We start from the raw sequence: 18916 nt of genomic DNA on the forward strand, positions 1-18916 counted from the left end.
CTTCCAATAAATCACAATCAAATGCCGTAATCCACTTGGTATTTGAAGGGATCAGGTGTGTGTCTGAGCTGATTGCCAGCTGCACATGAGTTAACACAGAATCCTCCATAATACAATATTTATTATTTATCAAATACGTGATTTCTATATACTTTCTCTCCGACATGTTGGAGCTCTTTCAAAAATCGTTTATAGCGAAAATGATTATAGTTCGATGACTGACAATAGAGCAATGTGAATGCTCCGGGTTGCCAGATAAGTGTATTTTTTGCAAATGTATAGGTGTAAAAGTTGTCCCACTAAAAAATCATAAACAAATGTTCCATTTTATTTTGTTGATATCCGTTAACAGTTTGGAGACCTTTAGTTTGTTGGACACCTTTAGATTTGAACCAAAGCAAAGATTGTCTTTTATATTGACAATATAGTCGATTGACTGCTCTTACAATGAAAATACATGTCCTAAAAGATGGAAGGCAGATGGGTGGAGGCAAGATCAGTAGGACCATTATAGCCAATGAGAGGGAAAATACCGGTGAAAAAGAGGCCATAGAGAGAGATAGAGGACTCATCTTTGTATTTGTGCCATTGTAGCATCTGTGACAGCATGGGCATCGCCATTAAGGCCATCTCCATTTTAAAGTAGTCAATTTTCTTCTTCATATGCTGATTGCCTTCAACTAATAGAAATCCCCACCCAGTTGACTAATTTAAAATCCCTCAATGGCAATGTCATTTTTTAAAGTTGCCTCAAATATCAAATTAGCAATTACTTTTTTTGTTGACCAAATTTGACACTCATTGAACATTTCTCAATTCCTATTCTTATTTATCGTGGACAGATTTCGGGCGAAGTAAAAACGTCTCACTTTGCCTCTTCCTCTCTGACCAAAGCAACTGAAGAAACTTTGTTTTTCTGACCTTATCTGGCAACCCTCATGCCTTATCTACCAGAGGGTAGTCACTAGTTAACACAGCCACAAAGTCATAACCCCCCGCCTATTTCGACAAAATATCTTCTTAAACTCTTATTTTTAAACTAACACTGCTAACCTTATATCTAGCCCTAACATGAAATGAAGACCTTTTTTTTCTCCACGATTTTTTACGATTTCACCATTGTGGCTGTGTTATCTAGCGGAAACCCCACCAGAGTGGTTCTCCATCCTGGCATTTGCCTCCATCCTGGTCTCTCCGAAGTGCCCGGACCAAAAACAGGAAGTAAGTAACAAAATCAAACGTATAATTCAGATTGTGCTTTGGGGCTCGATGTGGTAAAAAAGCCAATGATGAAACGGGCTGCAACATAAACACAACGCTGAGATGTCGACCCTGCGTAGACGACACCACAAGCTACAATTTCTGATCTAAACATGGCGTCGGAGACTTTTCGCCTTCTTTCATTTAGCTGGCATGCTAGCTCGTTAGCCTGGTTGTGTAATCATGTAGACGTTGTCGCTGCTGCTGTTTTATCTATCCCGTTGCCTAGTAACGTTAACCCTACCTGTATGTACATGTCTACTTCAATAACCTCGTACCCCCTTCCCTGCTCATTGACTCGGTACCCTGTGTATATATGGCCAAGTTACTCATTGTCGATTTATTCCTCATTATTTTGTCACTGTTAGTCTACACCTGTTGTTTACGAAGCATGTGACAAATGCATTTTTATTTGAGTTAGCCGTTGTTGTAAAGCCTCTGTTTTCGACTAAGACACAGCCGTAACTATAAAAGCCTTACTGAACGAACGAGGCTAAAGTGCATTAGCTAGCTGGTACCACGACAACGACTGGGTGCATCTCATTCTTATTAGTTAGTTGGAGTCCTTCACTCGTCTCTTCTCCTGTCATGCACTGATCTGGGGCTAAACAAGCTACCCTACATGGTTTCCACAGGCTCAGCTAGCTACATGGTATCCACAGGCTCAGCTAGCTACATGGTATGCACAGGCTCAGCTAGCTACATGGTACTCACAGGCTCAGCTAGCTAGATGATATCCGTATGCTCAGCTAGCTACACAATATCCACAGGCTCAGCTAGCTACATGGTATCCACAGGCTCAGCTAGCTACATGGTATTCACAGGCTCAGCTAGCTACATGGTATGCTCAGCTAGCTACATGGTATCCACAGGCTCCGCTAGCTACATGATATCCACAGGCTCAGCTAGCTACATGATATTCTCAGGCTCAGCTAGCTACATGATATTCTCAGGCTCAGCTAGCTACATGGTATTCACAGGCTCAGCTAGCTACATGGTATTCACAGGCTCAGCTAGCTACATGGTATGCTCAGCTAGCTACATGGTATCCACAGGCTCCGCTAGCTACATGACATGCTAGAATCAGCTAGCTACATGATATTCTCAGGCTCAGCTAGCTACATGGTATTCACAGGCTCAGCTTGCTACATGACATGCGTAGGCTCAGCTAGCTACATGGTATTCATAGGCTCAGCTAGCTACATGATATATATAGGCTCAGCTAGCTACATGATATTCACAAGCTCAGCTAGCTACACGGTATTTACAGGCTCAGCTAGCTACACGGTATTTACAGGCTCAGCTAGCTACACGTTATTCACAGGCTCAGCTGAAATAGCTACACGTTATTCACAGGCTCAGCTAGCTACACGTTATTCACAGGCTCAGCTAGCTTTGCCTCCACGTTATTCACAGGCTCAGCTAGCTACATGATATCCACAGGCTCAGCGCTAGTTACATGATATTCACAGGCTCAGCTAGCTACATGGTATCCACAGGCTCAGCTAGCTACACGTTATTCACAGGCTCAGCTAGCTACACGTTATTCACAGGCTCAGCTAGCTACATGGTATGCACATGCTCAGCTAGCTACATGATATCCACAGGCTCAGCGAGTTACATGATATTCACAGGCTCAGCTAGCTACATGGTATCCACAGGCTCAGCTAGCTACATGGTATGCACATGCTCAGCTAGCTACATGGTATCCACAGGCTCCGCTAGCTACATGACATGCGTAGGCTCAGCTAGCTACATGATATTCTCAGGCTCAGCTAGCTACATGGTATTCACAGGCTCAGCTAGCTACATGACATGCGTAGGCTCAGCTAGCTACATGATATTCACAGGCTCAGCTAGCTACATGATATATATAGGCTCAGCAACGACTGGGACAACGACTGGGTGCATCTCATTCTTATTAGTTAGTTGGAGTCCTTCACTCGTCTCTTCTCCTGTCATGCACTGATCTGGGGCTAAACAAGCTACCCTACATGGTTTCCACAGGCTCAGCTAGCTACATGGTATCCACAGGCTCAGCTAGCTACATGGTATGCACAGGCTCAGCTAGCTACATGGTATTCACAGGCTCAGCTAGCTAGATGATATCCGTATGCTCAGCTAGCTACACAATATCCACAGGCTCAGCTAGCTACATGGTATCCACAGGCTCAGCTAGCTACATGGTATCCACAGGCTCAGCTAGCTACATGGTATTCACAGGCTCAGCTAGCTACATGGTATGCTCAGCTAGCTACATGGTATCCACAGGCTCCGCTAGCTACATGATATCCACAGGCTCAGCTAGCTACATGATATTCTCAGGCTCAGCTAGCTACATGATATTCTCAGGCTCAGCTAGCTACATGGTATTCACAGGCTCAGCTAGCTACATGGTATTCACAGGCTCAGCTAGCTACATGGTATGCTCAGCTAGCTACATGGTATCCACAGGCTCCGCTAGCTACATGACATGCGTAGAATCAGCTAGCTACATGATATTCTCAGGCTCAGCTAGCTACATGGTATTCACAGGCTCAGCTTGCTACATGACATGCGTAGGCTCAGCTAGCTACATGGTATTCATAGGCTCAGCTAGCTACATGATATATATAGGCTCAGCTAGCTACATGATATTCACAAGCTCAGCTAGCTACACGGTATTTACAGGCTCAGCTAGCTACACGGTATTTACAGGCTCAGCTAGCTACACGTTATTCACAGGCTCAGCTAGCTACACGTTATTCACAGGCTCAGCTAGCTACACGTTATTCACAGGCTCAGCTAGCTACACGTTATTCACAGGCTCAGCTAGCTACATGATATCCACAGGCTCAGCGAGTTACATGATATTCACAGGCTCAGCTAGCTACATGGTATCCACAGGCTCAGCTAGCTACATGGTATCCACAGGCTCAGCTAGCTACACGTTATTCACAGGCTCAGCTAGCTACACGTTATTCACAGGCTCAGCTAGCTACATGGTATGCACATGCTCAGCTAGCTACATGATATCCACAGGCTCAGCGAGTTACATGATATTCACAGGCTCAGCTAGCTACATGGTATCCACAGGCTCAGCTAGCTACATGGTATGCACATGCTCAGCTAGCTACATGGTATCCACAGGCTCCGCTAGCTACATGACATGCGTAGGCTCAGCTAGCTACATGATATTCTCAGGCTCAGCTAGCTACATGGTATTCACAGGCTCAGCTAGCTACATGACATGCGTAGGCTCAGCTAGCTACATGATATTCACAGGCTCAGCTAGCTACATGATATATATAGGCTCAGCTAGCTACATGATATTCACAAGCTCAGCTAGCTACACGGTATTTACAGGCTCAGCTAGCTACACGGTATTCACAGGCTCAGCTAGCTACACGTTATTCACAGGCTCAGCTAGCTACATGATATTCACAGGCTCAGCTAGCTACACGTTATTCACAGGCTCAGCTAGCTACATGGTATCCACAGGCTCAGCTAGCTACATGGTATCCACAGGCTTAGCTAGCTACATGGTATCCACAGGCTCAGCTACCCTACATGGTATCCACAGGCTCCGCTAGCTACATGGTATCCACAGGCTCAGCTAGCTACATGGTATCCACAGGCTCAGCTAGCTACATGGTATCCACAGGCTCAGCTAGCTACATGGTATTCACAGGCTCAGCTAGCTACATGGTATGCACAGGCTCAGCTAGCTACATGGTATCCACAGGCTCAGCTAGCAATATGATATCCACAGGCTCAGCGAGTTACATGATATTCACAGGCTCAGCTAGCTACATGGTATCCACAGGCTCAGCTAGCTACATGGTATCCACAGGCTCAGCTAGCTACATGGTATCCACAGGGTCCGCTAGCTACATGACATACGTAGGCTCAGCTAGCTACATGATATTCTCAGGCTCAGCTAGCTACATGGTATTCACAGGCTCAGCTAGCTACATGGTATTCACAGGCTCAGCTAGCTAGATGATATCCGTATGCTCAGCTAGCTACATGGTATCCACAGGCTCAGCTAGCTACATGGTATCCACAGGCTCAGCGAGCTACATGGTATCCACAGGCTCAGCGAGCTACACGGTATTCACAGGCTCAGCTAGCTACACGGTATTCACAGGCTCAGCTAGCTACATGATATGCACAGGCTCAGCTAGCTACATGATATGCACAGGCTCAGCTAGCTACATGGTATCCACAGGCTCAGCTAGCTACATGGTATTCACAGGCTCAGCTAGCTAGATGATATCCGTATGCTCAGCTAGCTACACAATATCCACAGGCTCAGCTAGCTACATGGTATCCACAGGCTCAGCTAGCTACATGGTATTCACAGGCTCAGCTAGCTACATGGTATGCACAGGCTCAGCTAGCTACATGGTATCCACAGGCTCAGCTAGCAATATGATATCCACAGGCTCAGCTAGCTACATGGTATTCACAGGCTCAGCTAGCTACATGGTATGCACAGGCTCAGCTAGCTACATGGTATCCACAGGCTCAGCTAGCAATATGATATCCACAGGCTCAGCGAGTTACATGATATTCACAGGCTCAGCTAGCTACATGGTATCCACAGGCTCAGCTAGCTACATGGTATCCACAGGCTCAGCTAGCTACATGGTATCCACAGGCTCCGCTAGCTACATGACATGCGTAGGCTCAGCTAGCTACATGATATTCTCAGGCTCAGCTAGCTACATGGTATTCACAGGCTCAGCTAGCTACATGACATGCGTAGGCTCAGCTAGCTACATGGTATTCACAGGCTCCGCTAGCTACATGATATATATAGGCTCAGCTAGCTACATGATATTCACAAGCTCAGCTAGCTACACGGTATTTACAGGCTCAGCTAGCTACACGGTATTCACAGGCTCAGCTAGCTACACGTTATTCACAGGCTCAGCTAGCTACACGTTATTCACAGGCTCAGCTAGCTACACGGTATTCACAGGCTCAGCTAGCTACACAATATTTTCAGGCTCAGCTAGCTACATGGAATTCACAGCCTCAGCTTCATGGTATCCACAAGCTCAGCGAGCTACATGATATGCACAGGCTCAGCTAGCTACATGATATGCGTAGGCTCAGCGAGCTACATGGTATTCACAGGCTCAGCTAGCTACATGATATATATATATATAGGCTCAGCTAGCTACATGATATTCTCAGGCTCAGCTAGCTACACAATATTCTCAGGCTCAGCTAGCTACACAATATTCTCAGGCCCAGCTAGCTACACAATATTCTCAGGCTCAGCTAGCTACACAATATTCTCAGGCTCAGCTAGCTATACAATATTCTCAGGCTCAGCTAGCTACATGGTATTCACAGGCTCAGCTAGCTACACAATATTCTCAGGCTCAGCTAGCTATACAATATTCTCAGGCTCAGCTAGCTACATGGTATTCACAGGCTCAGCTAGCTACACAATATTCTCAGGCTCAGCTAGCTACATGATATTCACAGGCTCAGCTAGCTACATGGTATTCACAGGCTCAGCTAGCTACACGGTATTCACAGGCTCAGCTAGCTACATGGTATTCACAGGCTCAGCTAGCTACGGTATTCACAGGCTCAGCTAGCTACATGGTATCGCAGGCTCAGCTAGCTACACAATATTCACAGGCTCAGCTAGCTACACAATATTCACAGGCTCAGCTAGCTACATGGTATTCACAGGCTCAGCTAGCTACATGGTATTCACAGTAGAGGTCGACAGATGATGTTTCCACGCTGATACCGATTATTGGAGGACCAAAAGGCCGATACCGATTAATTTTTTATTTGTAATAATGACAATTACAACAATACTGAATTAACACTTATTTTAACTTAATATGAAACATAAATAAAATCAGCCTCAAATAAATAATGAAACATGTTCAATTTGGTTTAAATAATGCAAAAACAAAGTGTTGAGAAGAAAGTAATATGTGCCATGTAAAAATGTGTGCCATGTAAAAAAGCGAACGTTTCAGTTCCTTGCTCAGAACATGAGAACATATGAAAGTTGGTGGTTCCTTTGAACATGAGACTTCAATATTCCAAGGTAAGAGGTTTTAGGTTGTAGTTAATATAGTATTTATAGGACTATTTCTCTCTATACTGTTTGTATTTCATATACCTTTGACTATTGGATGTTCTTATAGGCACTTTAGTATTGCCAGTGTATCAGTATAGCTTCCCCCTCCTCGCCCCTACCTGGGCTCGAACCAGCAACTCATCGACAACAGCCACACTCGAAGCATTGTTACCCATCGCTCCACAAAAGCCGTGGACCCCTGAGCTGACAAGGTGAAAATCTGTCGTTCTGCCCCTGAACAAGGCAGTTAACCCACAGTAGGCTGTCATTGAAAATAAGAATGTGTTCTTAACTGACTTGCCTAGTTAAATAAAAGCTCTACAAAAAAATCTAATGTGTGTGTGTGTGTGTGTGTGTGTATATATATGTATGTGTATATATATGTATGTATATATATATGTATATATATCGGAAATCGGCGCCCAAAAATACTGATTTCCAAATGGTTAGGAAAACTTTAAATCGGCCCTAATTAATTGGCCATTCCGATTCATCAGTCGACCTCTAATTCAAAGCACAGTTTGTTATATTTGACTCAGTTGAGAGAGATTCACTGATCCAGATCTGGGGCCTCCTTGTGTCCTATTTTCTTGTGTCCTATTTCCTCCTTGTTGTAATGCCCATCGAAATGTGGTCAACTATTATAAATAAATGGCATATCTTTCTTGACACGCATGCTATCAGTGTAGTTGAAGTGTGTGTTTGTGTGTGTGTGTGTGTGTGTTTCAGTATGAGCACGGGGGAAGACGAGGACTCGGTGACCCTGGAGTCTGTCAACTCTGTCACTCTCACCCAGGACAGCGACGGCAGCATCATACTACACTGTCCTCCACACGGTAACACACACATTATCTTCCACACGGTAACACACACATTATCCTCCACACGGTAACACACACACATTATCCTCCACACGGTAACACACACACATTATCCTCCACACGGTAACGCACACATTATCCTCCACACACACATTATCTTCCACACGGTAACACGCACATTATCTTCCACACGGTAACACACACATTGGCCTTGTTCGAGAGAATCAAAACCGTGATGTATCATGGGTCAATTTTGACTGACTGATCTACAAATTATATTGCGTAGTTAGTTATGATGCAGGGTGGTTAGTTATGATGCAGGGTGGTTAGTTATGATGCAGGGTGGTTAGTTATGATGCAGGGTGGTTAGTTATGATGCAGGGTGGTTAGTTATGATGCAGGGTAGTTAGTTATGATGCAGAGTGGTTAGTTATGATGCAGGGTGGTTAGTTATGATGCAGGGTAGTTAGTTATAATGCAGGGTGGTCATTTATGATGCAGGGTGGTCATTTATGATGCAGGGTGGTCATTTATGATGCAGGGTGGTTAGTTATAATGCAGGGTGGTTAGTTATGATGCAGGGTGGTTAGTTATGATGCAGGGTGGTTAGTTATGATGCAGAGTGGTTAGTTATGATGCAGGGTGGTTAGTTATGATGCAGGGTGGTTAGTTATGATGCAGGGTAGTTAGTTATGATGCAGGGTAGTTAGTTATAATGCAGGGTAGTTAGTTATAATGCAGGGTGGTTAGTTATGATGCAGGGTGGTTAGTTATGATGCAGGGTGGTCATTTATGATGCAGGGTGGTTAGTTATAATGCAGGGTGGTTAGTTATGATGCAGGGTGGTTAGTTATGATGCAGGGTAGTCATTTATGATGCAGGGGGTTAGTTATGATGCAGGGGGGTTAGTTATGATGCAGGGGGTTAGTTGATGCATGGTCATTTATGATGCAGGGTGGTTAGTTATGATGCAGGGGGTTAGTTATGATACAGGGGGTCATTTATGATGCAGGGTAGTTAGTTATGATGCAGGGTAGTTAGTTATGATGCAGGGTAGTTAGTTATGATGCAGGGTGGTTAGTTCTGATGCAGGGTGGTTAGTTCTGATGCAGGGTGGTTAGTTCTGATGCAGGGTAGTTAGTTATGATGCAGGGTGGTTAGTTATGATGCAGGGTGGTTAGTTATGATGCAGGGTGGTTAGTTATGATGCAGGGTGGTTAGTTATGATGCAGGTTGGTTAGTTATGATGCAGGGTGGTTAGTTATGATGCAGGGTGGTTAGTTATGATGCAGGGTGGTTAGTTATGATGCAGGGTGGTTAGTTGTGATGCAGGGGGGTTAGTTGTGATGCAGGGGGGTTAGTTGTGATGCAGGGTGGTTAGTTATGATGCAGGGTGGTTAGTTATGATGCAGGGTGGTTAGTTATAATGCAGGGTGGTTAGTTATGATGCAGGGGGTTAGTTATGATGCAGGGGGGTTAGTTATAATGCAGGGGGGTTAGTTATGATGCAGGGGGGTTATAACGCAGGGTTGTTAGTTATGATGCAGGGTGTTTAGTTATGATGCAGGGTGGTTAGTTATAATAGTTAGTTATGCAGGGTAGTTAGTTATGATGCAGGGTGTTAGTTATGATGCAGGGTGGTTAGTTATGATGCAGGGTGGTCATTTATGATGCAGGGTGGTCATTTATGATGCAGGGTGGTTAGTTATAATGCAGGGGGTTAGTTATGATGCAGGGTGGTTAGTTATGATGCAGGGTGGTTAGTTATGATGCAGGGTGGTTAGTTATGATGCAGGGTGGTTAGTTGCAGGGTGGTTAGTTGATGCAGGGTGGTTAGTTATGATGCAGGGTGGTTAGTTATGATGCAGGGTGGTTAGTTATGATGCAGGGTGGTTAGTTATGATGCAGGGTGGTTAGTTGTGATGCAGGGGGGTTAGTTGTGATGCAGGGGGGTTAGTTGTGATGCAGGGTGGTTAGTTATGATGCAGGGTGGTTAGTTATGATGCAGGGTGGTTAGTTATGATGCAGGGTGGTTAGTTATAATGCAGGGTGGTTAGTTATGATGCAGGGGGTTAGTTATGATGCAGGGGGTAGTTATAATGCAGGGGGTTAGTTATGATGCAGGGTAGTTAGTTATGATGCAGGGTGTTTAGTTATGATGCAGGGTGGTTAGTTATAATGCAGGGGGGTTAGTTATAACGCAGGGTAGTTAGTTATGATGCAGGGTGTTTAGTTATGATGCAGGGTGGTTAGTTATGATGCAGGGGGGTTAGTTATAACGCAGGGTAGTTAGTTATGATGCAGGGTGTTTAGTTATGATGCAGGGTGGTTAGTTATAATGCAGGGGGGTTAGTTATAACGCAGGGTAGTTAGTTATGATGCAGGGTGTTTAGTTATGATGCAGGGTAGTTATTTATGATGCAGGGACACTGGCTTTACTCAAAGTCAATGGCGTGTCGTTAGTAAACATTGAAAACAGTAAGCGTCCTAAACAGCTGCCCTGGAGAATGCCTGATTCTACCTGGATTATGTCTGAGAGGCTTCCATTAAAGAACACCCTCTGTGTTCTGTTAGACAGGTAATTCTTCATCCACATTATAGCAGGGGGTGTAAAGCCATAACACATGTCTTTCCAGCAGCAGACTATGATCAATCATGTCAAAATCTGCACTGAAGTCTAACAAGACAGCCCCCACAATAATTTTATCATCAATTTCTCTCAGCCAATCTTCAGTCATTTGTGTAAGTGCTGTGCTTGTTGAATGTCTTCTTCCATACTGACTTAACGGAATTCAAAAGTACAATTCTTGTCTTTCATAATTTGGTCCGATATACCCGGATGTGTAGTGTCAGCGTTTGTTGCTGGCATGTCATCCCTAAATTTGCTAATCTTGCCAATGAAAAAGTCATTAAAGTAGTTGGCAATATCAGTGGGCTTTGTGATGAATGAGCCATCTGATTAGTAAAGATATGATCAGTACATATTGATGATTTAATTCCTATGCTGTTTGTAAATACCCTGGTGGGTTGACTGATAACCTGAGGCATTCAGGGCAATTAGGGGGACATCATGTAAGTTACTTACAATGTATCTGCCAATGCCCCTAGGACCATGTACATTTGATGCAGCATTATGATGACTCATTGTCACAATGGTAGGGATGAACTGAGCTGGTCTTGGGTCATTGATAAGTCATTGTTTCAGTGTCAGAGGGAGACGAGAGCTTCGAGGTGACTATGACCGCCACCGACGACAGTGACATTACAGAAGAGGGGTGGCCCAGATACAGGTACCTGACAAACCCCTCCCACGACCTCTTTCTCTCCTCTCATTCTCTCCTCTTCCTCTTCTCCTCTGATTCTCTCCTCTCCTCGTCTCCTTCTTCTCTCTCCTTCTCTTCTCCTCTCTCCTCTCATTCTCTTCTCCTCTTCTCCTCTCTCCTCTCATTCTCTTCTTCTCCTCTCTCCTTTCATTCTCTCTACTCTCCTCCTCCTTTCATTCTCTCTCATTCTCTTCTCCTCTCCTCTTCTCCTCTCTCCTCTCATTCTCTCTCCTCTCCTCCTTTCATTCTCTCTCATTCTCTTCTCCTCTCCCCTCTCATTCTCTTCTCCTCTCCTCTTCTCCTCTCTCCTTTCATTCTCTCTCCTCTCCCCTCCCGTCCTTTTAATTTTTCTTCACTGTGTGTGTGTGTAGATCTTGCAGAGTGAGGATCCTCAGAACAGTGAAGAGATATCTCCTGTCAGCCAGGCCTGGTTCACCACCAAGGAGGATAAAGACACACTGGTTAACAAAGGTGTACACACAATGCACATGGAGCTTGCTACATATATCTGTGGTTGGTCAGTGGGTTTATGCAGGCTGTGATTGGTCAGTGGGCTAACAGAGGCTGTGATTGGTTGTTTGTCTGCAGGTCATAAGTGGAAACAAGGCATGTGGTCTAAAGAGGAGATCGACCTCCTGATGAGCAACATCCATCAATATGTGAAGGTACACGCACACGCACACACTCACGCGCACGCACACTCACACGCACATGGTAAGAGTTCCCACCAGGTGACTTGTGTTAGGGAGTCTGTACTACTTTGTGTGTGTGTGTGCAGGGTCGGGGAATGGAGGACCCAGCTGAGATAATCTTTGAGATGTCTAAGGAGGAGCGTAAGGATTTCTACCGCAGCGTGGCCTGGGGTCTGAACCGACCGCTGTTCGCCGTCTACCGACGAGTCCTCCGCATGTACGATAACCGCAACCATGTGGGCAAGTCAGTACCCCCCTCCCCCACACACACCATCATATCAACCCCTCCCCCACACACCATCATAGCAACCCCTCCCCCCACACACACCATCATAGTAAACCCTCCCCCCACACACACCATCATAGTAACCCCTCCCCCACACACACCATCATAGCAACCCCTCCCCCCACACACCATCATAGCAACCCCTCCCCCCACACACACCATCATAGTAAACCCTCCCCCCACACACACCATCATAGTAAACCCTCCCCCACACACACCATCATAGTAACCCCTCCCCCACACACACCATCATAGTAACCCCTCCCCCCCAGACACCATCAGAGTTTTGACACAGAGGGTTGGTGTGTGTGAGCCTGTTGTTGTTGTTGTTGTTGTAAAGGTACTCTCCTGAGGAGATCAACAAGCTGAAAGAGTGAGTATGACATCACTTCCTCCTCTAAACGTGTCTCCAGTCCATATGTGCTGCTGTCTGAGGATGTGATGTGTTTAGGCTGAGACAGAAGCATGGTAATGACTGGGCCACCATAGGAGCCGCTCTGGGACGCAGCGCCTCGTCTGTTAAAGACCGCTGCCGACTAATGAAGGACACCTGCAACACAGGTCAGACACTCTATCCTGGAGGGTTTATGCTTTAGGAAGCAGGTCAGACACTTTCTCCTGGAGGGTTTATGCTTTAGGAAGCAGGTCAGACACTTTCTCCTGGAGGGTTTATGCTTTAGGAAGCAGGTCAGACACTCTATCCTGGAGGGTTTATGCTTTAGGAAGCAGGTCAGATACTTTATCCTGGAGGGTTTATGCTTTAGGAAGCAGGTCAGATACTTTATCCTGGAGGGTTTATGCTTTAGGAAGCAGGTCAGACACTTTATCCTGGAGGGTTTATGCTTTAGGAAGCAGGTCAGATACTTTATCCTGGAGGGTTTATGCTTTACATTTACATTTAAGTCATTTAGCAGACGCTCTTATCCAGAGCGACTTACAAATTTAGGAAGCAGGTCAGACACTTTATCCTGGAGGGTTTATGCTTTAGGAAGCAGGTCAGACATTTTATCCTGAGGGTTTATGCTTTAGGAAGCAGGTCAGACATTTTATCCTGGAGGGTTTATGCTTTAGGAAGCAGGTCAGATACTTTATCCTGGAGGTTTTATGCTTTAGGAAGCAGGTCAGACACTTTATCCTGGAGGGTTTATGCTTTAGGAAGCAGGTCAGACATTTTATCCTGGAGGGTTTATGCTTTAGGAAGCAGGTCAGATACTTTATCCTGGAGGGTTTATGCTTTAGGAGGCAGGTCAGATACTTTATCCTGGAGGGTTTATGCTTTAGGAAGCAGGTCAGATACTTTATCCTGGAGGGTTTATGCTTTAGAAGCAGGCCAGACACTTTATCCTGGAGGGTTTATGCTTTAGGAAGCAGGTCAGATACTTTATCCTGGAGGGTTTATGCTTTAGGGAGCTGGTCAGATACTTTATCCTGGAGGGTTTATGCTTTAGGAAGCAGGTCAGACACTTTCTCCTGGAGGGTTTATGCTTTAGGAAGCAGGTCAGACACTTTATCCTGGAGGGATTATGCTTTAGGAAGCAGGTCAGACACTTTATCCTGGAGGGTTTATGCTTTAGGAAGCAGGTCAGACACTTTATCCTGGAGGGTTTATGCTTTAGGAAGCAGGTCAGATACTTTATCCTGGAGGGTTTATGCTTTAGGAAGCAGGTCAGATACTTTATCCTGGAGGGTTTATGCTTTAGGAAGCAGGTCAGATACTTTCTCCTGGAGGGTTTATGCTTTAGGAAGCAGGTCAGATACTTTCTCCTGGAGGGTTTATGCTTTAGGAAGCAGGTCAGACACTTTATCCTGGAGGGTTTATGCTTTAGGAAGCAGGTCAGATACTTTCTCCTTGAGGGTTTATGCTTTAGGAAGCGGGACTTACAGTTGTCTGTGTGTGTAGGGAAGTGGAGTGAGGAGGAGGAGAGGCGTCTATCGGACAGTGTCTACGCCCTGGCGGGTGTGTGTCCGGGCCGTGCGGTGACGGGCGGGGTGTCGTGGGCGGCTGTAGCTGATCTGGTGGGAACGCGGTCGGAGAAACAGTGTCGCTCTAAATGGCTCAACTACCTCAACTGGAAACAGAGTGGAGGGACGGAGTGGACCAAAGACCAGGATCTCAGCTTAGTACACAGGTAGGGAGTGGTCTGGGTGGTGGGGGTCTGTGTGGTGGGGGTCTGGGTGGTGGGGTTCTGGGTGGTTGGGGTTGGGTATCTGGGTGGTGGGGGTTGGGTATCTGGGTGGTGGGGGTCTGGGTGGTGGGGGTTGGGTATCTGGGTGGTGGGGGTTGGGTATCTGGGTGGTGGGGGTTGGGTATCTGGGTGGTGGGGGTCTGTGTGGTGGGGGTTGGGTATCTGGGTGGTGGGGGGGGTCTGGGTGGTGGGGGTTGGGTATCTGGGTGGTGGGGGTCTGGGTGGTGGGGTTGGGTATCTGGGTGGTGGGGGTTGGGTATCTGGGTGGTGGGGTCTGGGTGGTGGGGTCTGGGTGGTGGGGTCTAGGTGGTGGGGTTCTGGATGGTGGGGGTTGGGTATCTGGGTGGTGGGGGTTGGGTATCTGGGTGGTGGGGGTTGGGTATCTGGTGGTGGGGGTCTGGGTGGTGGGGTTCTGGATGGTGGGGGTTGGGTATCTGGGTGGGTTGGTATTTGGGTGGTGGGGTTCTGGGTGGTGGGGGGTGGGTGTCTGGGTGATGGGGGTCTGGGTGGTGGGGTCCTGGGTGGTGGGGTTCTGGGTGGTGGGGTTGGGTGTCTGGGTGGTGGGGGTCTGGATGGTGGGGGTTGGGTATCTGGGGTGGTGGGGGTCTGGGTGGTGGGGTCTGGGTGGTGGGGGTCTGGGTGGTTGGTATTTGGGTGGTTGGTATTTGGGTGGTGGGGGTTGGGGGTTGGGGGTCTGGGTGGTGGGGGTCTGGGTGGGTAATTACATTTATTAGAAAGCAGAATTCAAACCAGCTTTATTGATGAAAGTACCTTTATCTGGTGTCTACTTCTTCTGGCTTACTCTCTCTCTCTCTCTGTGTGTGTGTGTGTGTGTGTGTGTGTGTGTGTGTGTGTGTGTGTGTGTGTGTGTGTGTGTGTGTGTGTGTGTGTGTGTGTGTGTGTGTGTGTGTGTGTGTGTGTGTGTGTGTGTGTGTGCAGGATAGTGGAGTTGGATGTGGATGATGAGAATGAGTTAAAGTGGGAGGAGCTAGCGGGGGGTTGGAGCAGTGTTCGCTCTCCTCAGTGGCTCAGATCTAAGTGGTGGAGCATCAAGAGACAAGTAGCCAATCACAAGGAACTGCCCTTCCACGGTAACACCCCAGGGCCTCACCTCTGACCCTTACCTCATCACTTCTCACCTCTGACCCTTACCTTTCCTCACCTCTGACCCTTATCTCTCATCACTCCTCACTTCTAACCCCTTACTCTGACCTCTTCTCTGACCCCTGACCCTTACCTCTCATCATTCCTCACCTCTGACAGCTGACCCTTACCTCTCCTCACATCTGACCCGACCTCTCCTCACCCCTGACGCTTACCTCTCCTCACCTCTAACCCCTGACCCTTACCTCTCCTCACCTCTGACCCGACCTCTCCTCACCCCTGACGCTTACCTCTCCTCACCTCTAACCCCTGACCCTTACCTCTCCCCACGTCTGACCCTTACCTCTCCTCACCTCTGACCCTTACCTCTCCTGACCCCTGACCCTTAGATCTCATTCCTGACCCCTACCAACTCATCTGACCCTCTCCTGACCCCTACCTCTCACTCCTGACCTCTGATTCTTACTTCTCCCTCCTGTTCTCTGACCCTTATCTCTCCTCACCTCTGACCCCTGACCTCTCATATCCAGTATCAGCAACATGTTTAAATCATACATGTTAACAAACTAGTGATAGTGTTACTACTGCAGACAATACTGTGTGTTTGTGTGTAGTGTTACTGAAGGGTCTTCAGGAGTTGATGGAGACTCAGGTGCCATTAGGGGCGGGCACTGGGCCAGGTAGCCCTTCCCTGCAGATCCGAGTCACGCGATTGGAGGAGTGCTGTAGCTCCCCTCCCGGCCCGTCACAGCACTGCAGATCCCCCTGCAGATCACACACCTGGGTCAGTACAGGGGAGGGGAAGTAAGTGTGTGTAGTGACTGGTGTCTCTATCAGCCTCAGACAGTGTGTGTGTGTGTGTGTGTGTGTGTGTGTGTGTGTGTGTGTGTGTGTGTGTGTGTGTGTGTGTGTGTGTGTGTGTGTGTGTGTGTGTGTGTGTGTGTGTGTGTGTGTGTGTGTGTGTGTGTGTGTGTGTGTGTGTGTGTACTGACTGGTGTCTCTATCAGCCTCAGACAGTGCTGGTGCCAGTGACACAGAGACCATCACCCTCAACACTGCTGCTCTGCAGACCTTACAGATCCTACCTGTGAGTTGGATTAGACCATAATATGACCTTTTAGATGTAGACACAATGTAGATGTAATCCTCTTTTAATCTCACTATGCTATCACAACAATCACTGTGTGTGTGTGTGTGTGTAGTCTTTCCACCTGCACCCTACAGGGACTCCAGGGACATACTTCCTTCAGACAGCAGCCAATCAGAGCCTGCCGCTCAGCCTTTCCAGCAATCCCACCGTCACATTGACGGCGAGCTCCTCCCCCTCGTCCCCAGAACACATCATCCTACACAGCCTCTCGGTGAGTGTTAGGGATGGAGCCACGTTTACAGAATGGGTCAACTTTCAGTGGACATCCCCATGAGTGTCTTTCAGAACCCCTCCTAAAACCCCACCGGTTTAGTTTTGGTTGTCAGTGACATTTAGTTAATTCCCCTGTTTGAGCGACAATTTTTGTTTTTCTTGCTGGGGAACGTAACAGGAAGTAATGTAATAATGATAATCTAATCAGCTTCCTGTACAATAAAAGATATTTAAACCCAGACAGCTTTTAGAGAAACACTTGAGACCGATTATTATAAATAACGTTCAGTCTCTGTTATATTATGATAAATAACGTTTAGTCTCTCAGTTATATTATGATAAATAACGTTTAGTCTCAGTTATATTATAATAAATAACGTTCAGTCTCTGTTATATTATGATAAATAACGTTCAGTCTCTATTATATTATGATAAATAACGTTCAGTCTCTGTTATATTATGATAAATAACGTTCAGTCTCTGTTATATTATGATAAATAACGTTCAGTCTCTATTATATTATGATAAATAACGTTCAGTCTCTGTTATATTATGATAAATAACGTTCAGTCTCAGTTATATTATAATAAATAACGTTTAGTCTCTCAGTTATATTATGATAAATAACGTTTAGTCTGTTATATTATAATAAATAACGTTCAGTCTCAGTTATATTATGATAAATAACGTTTAGTCTGTTATATTATAATAAATAACGTTCAGTCTCAGTTATATTATGATAAATAACGTTTAGTCTGTTATATTATGATAAATAACGTTCAGTCTCTGTTATATTATGATAAATAACGTTCAGTCTCTCAGTTATATTATGATAAATAACGTTCAGTCTCTATTATATTATGATAAATAACGTTCAGTCTCTGTTATATTATGATAAATAACGTTCAGTCTCAGTTATATTATAATAAATAACGTTTAGTCTCTCAGTTATATTATGATAAATAACGTTTAGTCTGTTATATTATAATAAATAACGTTCAGTCTCTATTATATTATGATAAATAACGTTAGTCTGTTATATTATAATAAATAACGTTCAGTCTCAGTTATATTATGATAAATAACGTTCAGTCTCTATTATATTATGATAAATAACGTTCAGTCTCTGTTATATTATGATAAATAACGTTCAGTCTCAGTTATATTATGATAAACGTTCAGTCTAACTCAGTCTCTGTTATATTATGATAAATAACGTTCAGTCTCTCAGTTATATTATGATAAATAACGCTCAGTCTCTCAGTAATATTATGATAAATAACGTTTAGTCTCTCAGTTATATTATGATAAATAACGTTCAGTCTCTGTTATATTATGATAAATAACGTTCAGTCTCTGTTATATTATGATAAATAACGCTAGATTTAGTCTCTATTATATTATGATAAATAACGTTCAGTCTCTGTTATATTATGATAAATAACGTTCAGTCTCTGTTATATTATGATAAATAATGTTTAGTCTCTCAGTTATATTATGATAAATAACGTTTAGTCTCTGTTATATTATGATAAATAACGTTCAGTCTCTGTTATATTATAATAAATAACGTTTCAGTCTCTGTTATATTATGATAAATAACGTTCAGATCTCTCAGTTATATTAGTCTCTCAGTTATATTATGATAAATAACGTTCAGTCTCTAGTTATATTATGATAAATAACGTTCAGTCTCTATTATATTATGATAAATAACCAGCTAGATCTAACTCAGTCTATTATATTATGATAAATAACGTTCAGTCTCTCAGTTATATTATGAT

General features: G+C 45.1%; 1 protein-coding gene across 1 annotated transcript; it reads left to right on the plus strand.

Annotated features, from left to right (window-relative positions):
- Positions 1-1054: 1054 nt before the first annotated feature.
- Positions 1055-17208, plus strand: LOC124023053 (cyclin-D-binding Myb-like transcription factor 1). The gene is given in 15 exon segments (XM_046337645.1): positions 1055-1221; positions 8087-8193; positions 11384-11446; positions 11449-11468; positions 11873-11972; positions 12090-12166; positions 12280-12437; positions 12820-12852; positions 12931-13040; positions 14380-14608; positions 15605-15756; positions 16384-16494; positions 16497-16553; positions 16777-16856; positions 16972-17208. Coding segments are annotated over 14 exon segments (1518 nt in total). The 5' UTR covers positions 1055-1221; position 8087; the 3' UTR covers positions 17194-17208.
- The last annotated feature ends 1708 nt before the right edge of the window (positions 17209-18916 follow it).

The sequence above is a fragment of the Oncorhynchus gorbuscha genome, unplaced genomic scaffold (genome assembly GCF_021184085.1).
Source record: "Oncorhynchus gorbuscha isolate QuinsamMale2020 ecotype Even-year unplaced genomic scaffold, OgorEven_v1.0 Un_scaffold_1489, whole genome shotgun sequence".
Lineage (NCBI taxonomy): Eukaryota > Metazoa > Chordata > Actinopteri > Salmoniformes > Salmonidae > Oncorhynchus > Oncorhynchus gorbuscha.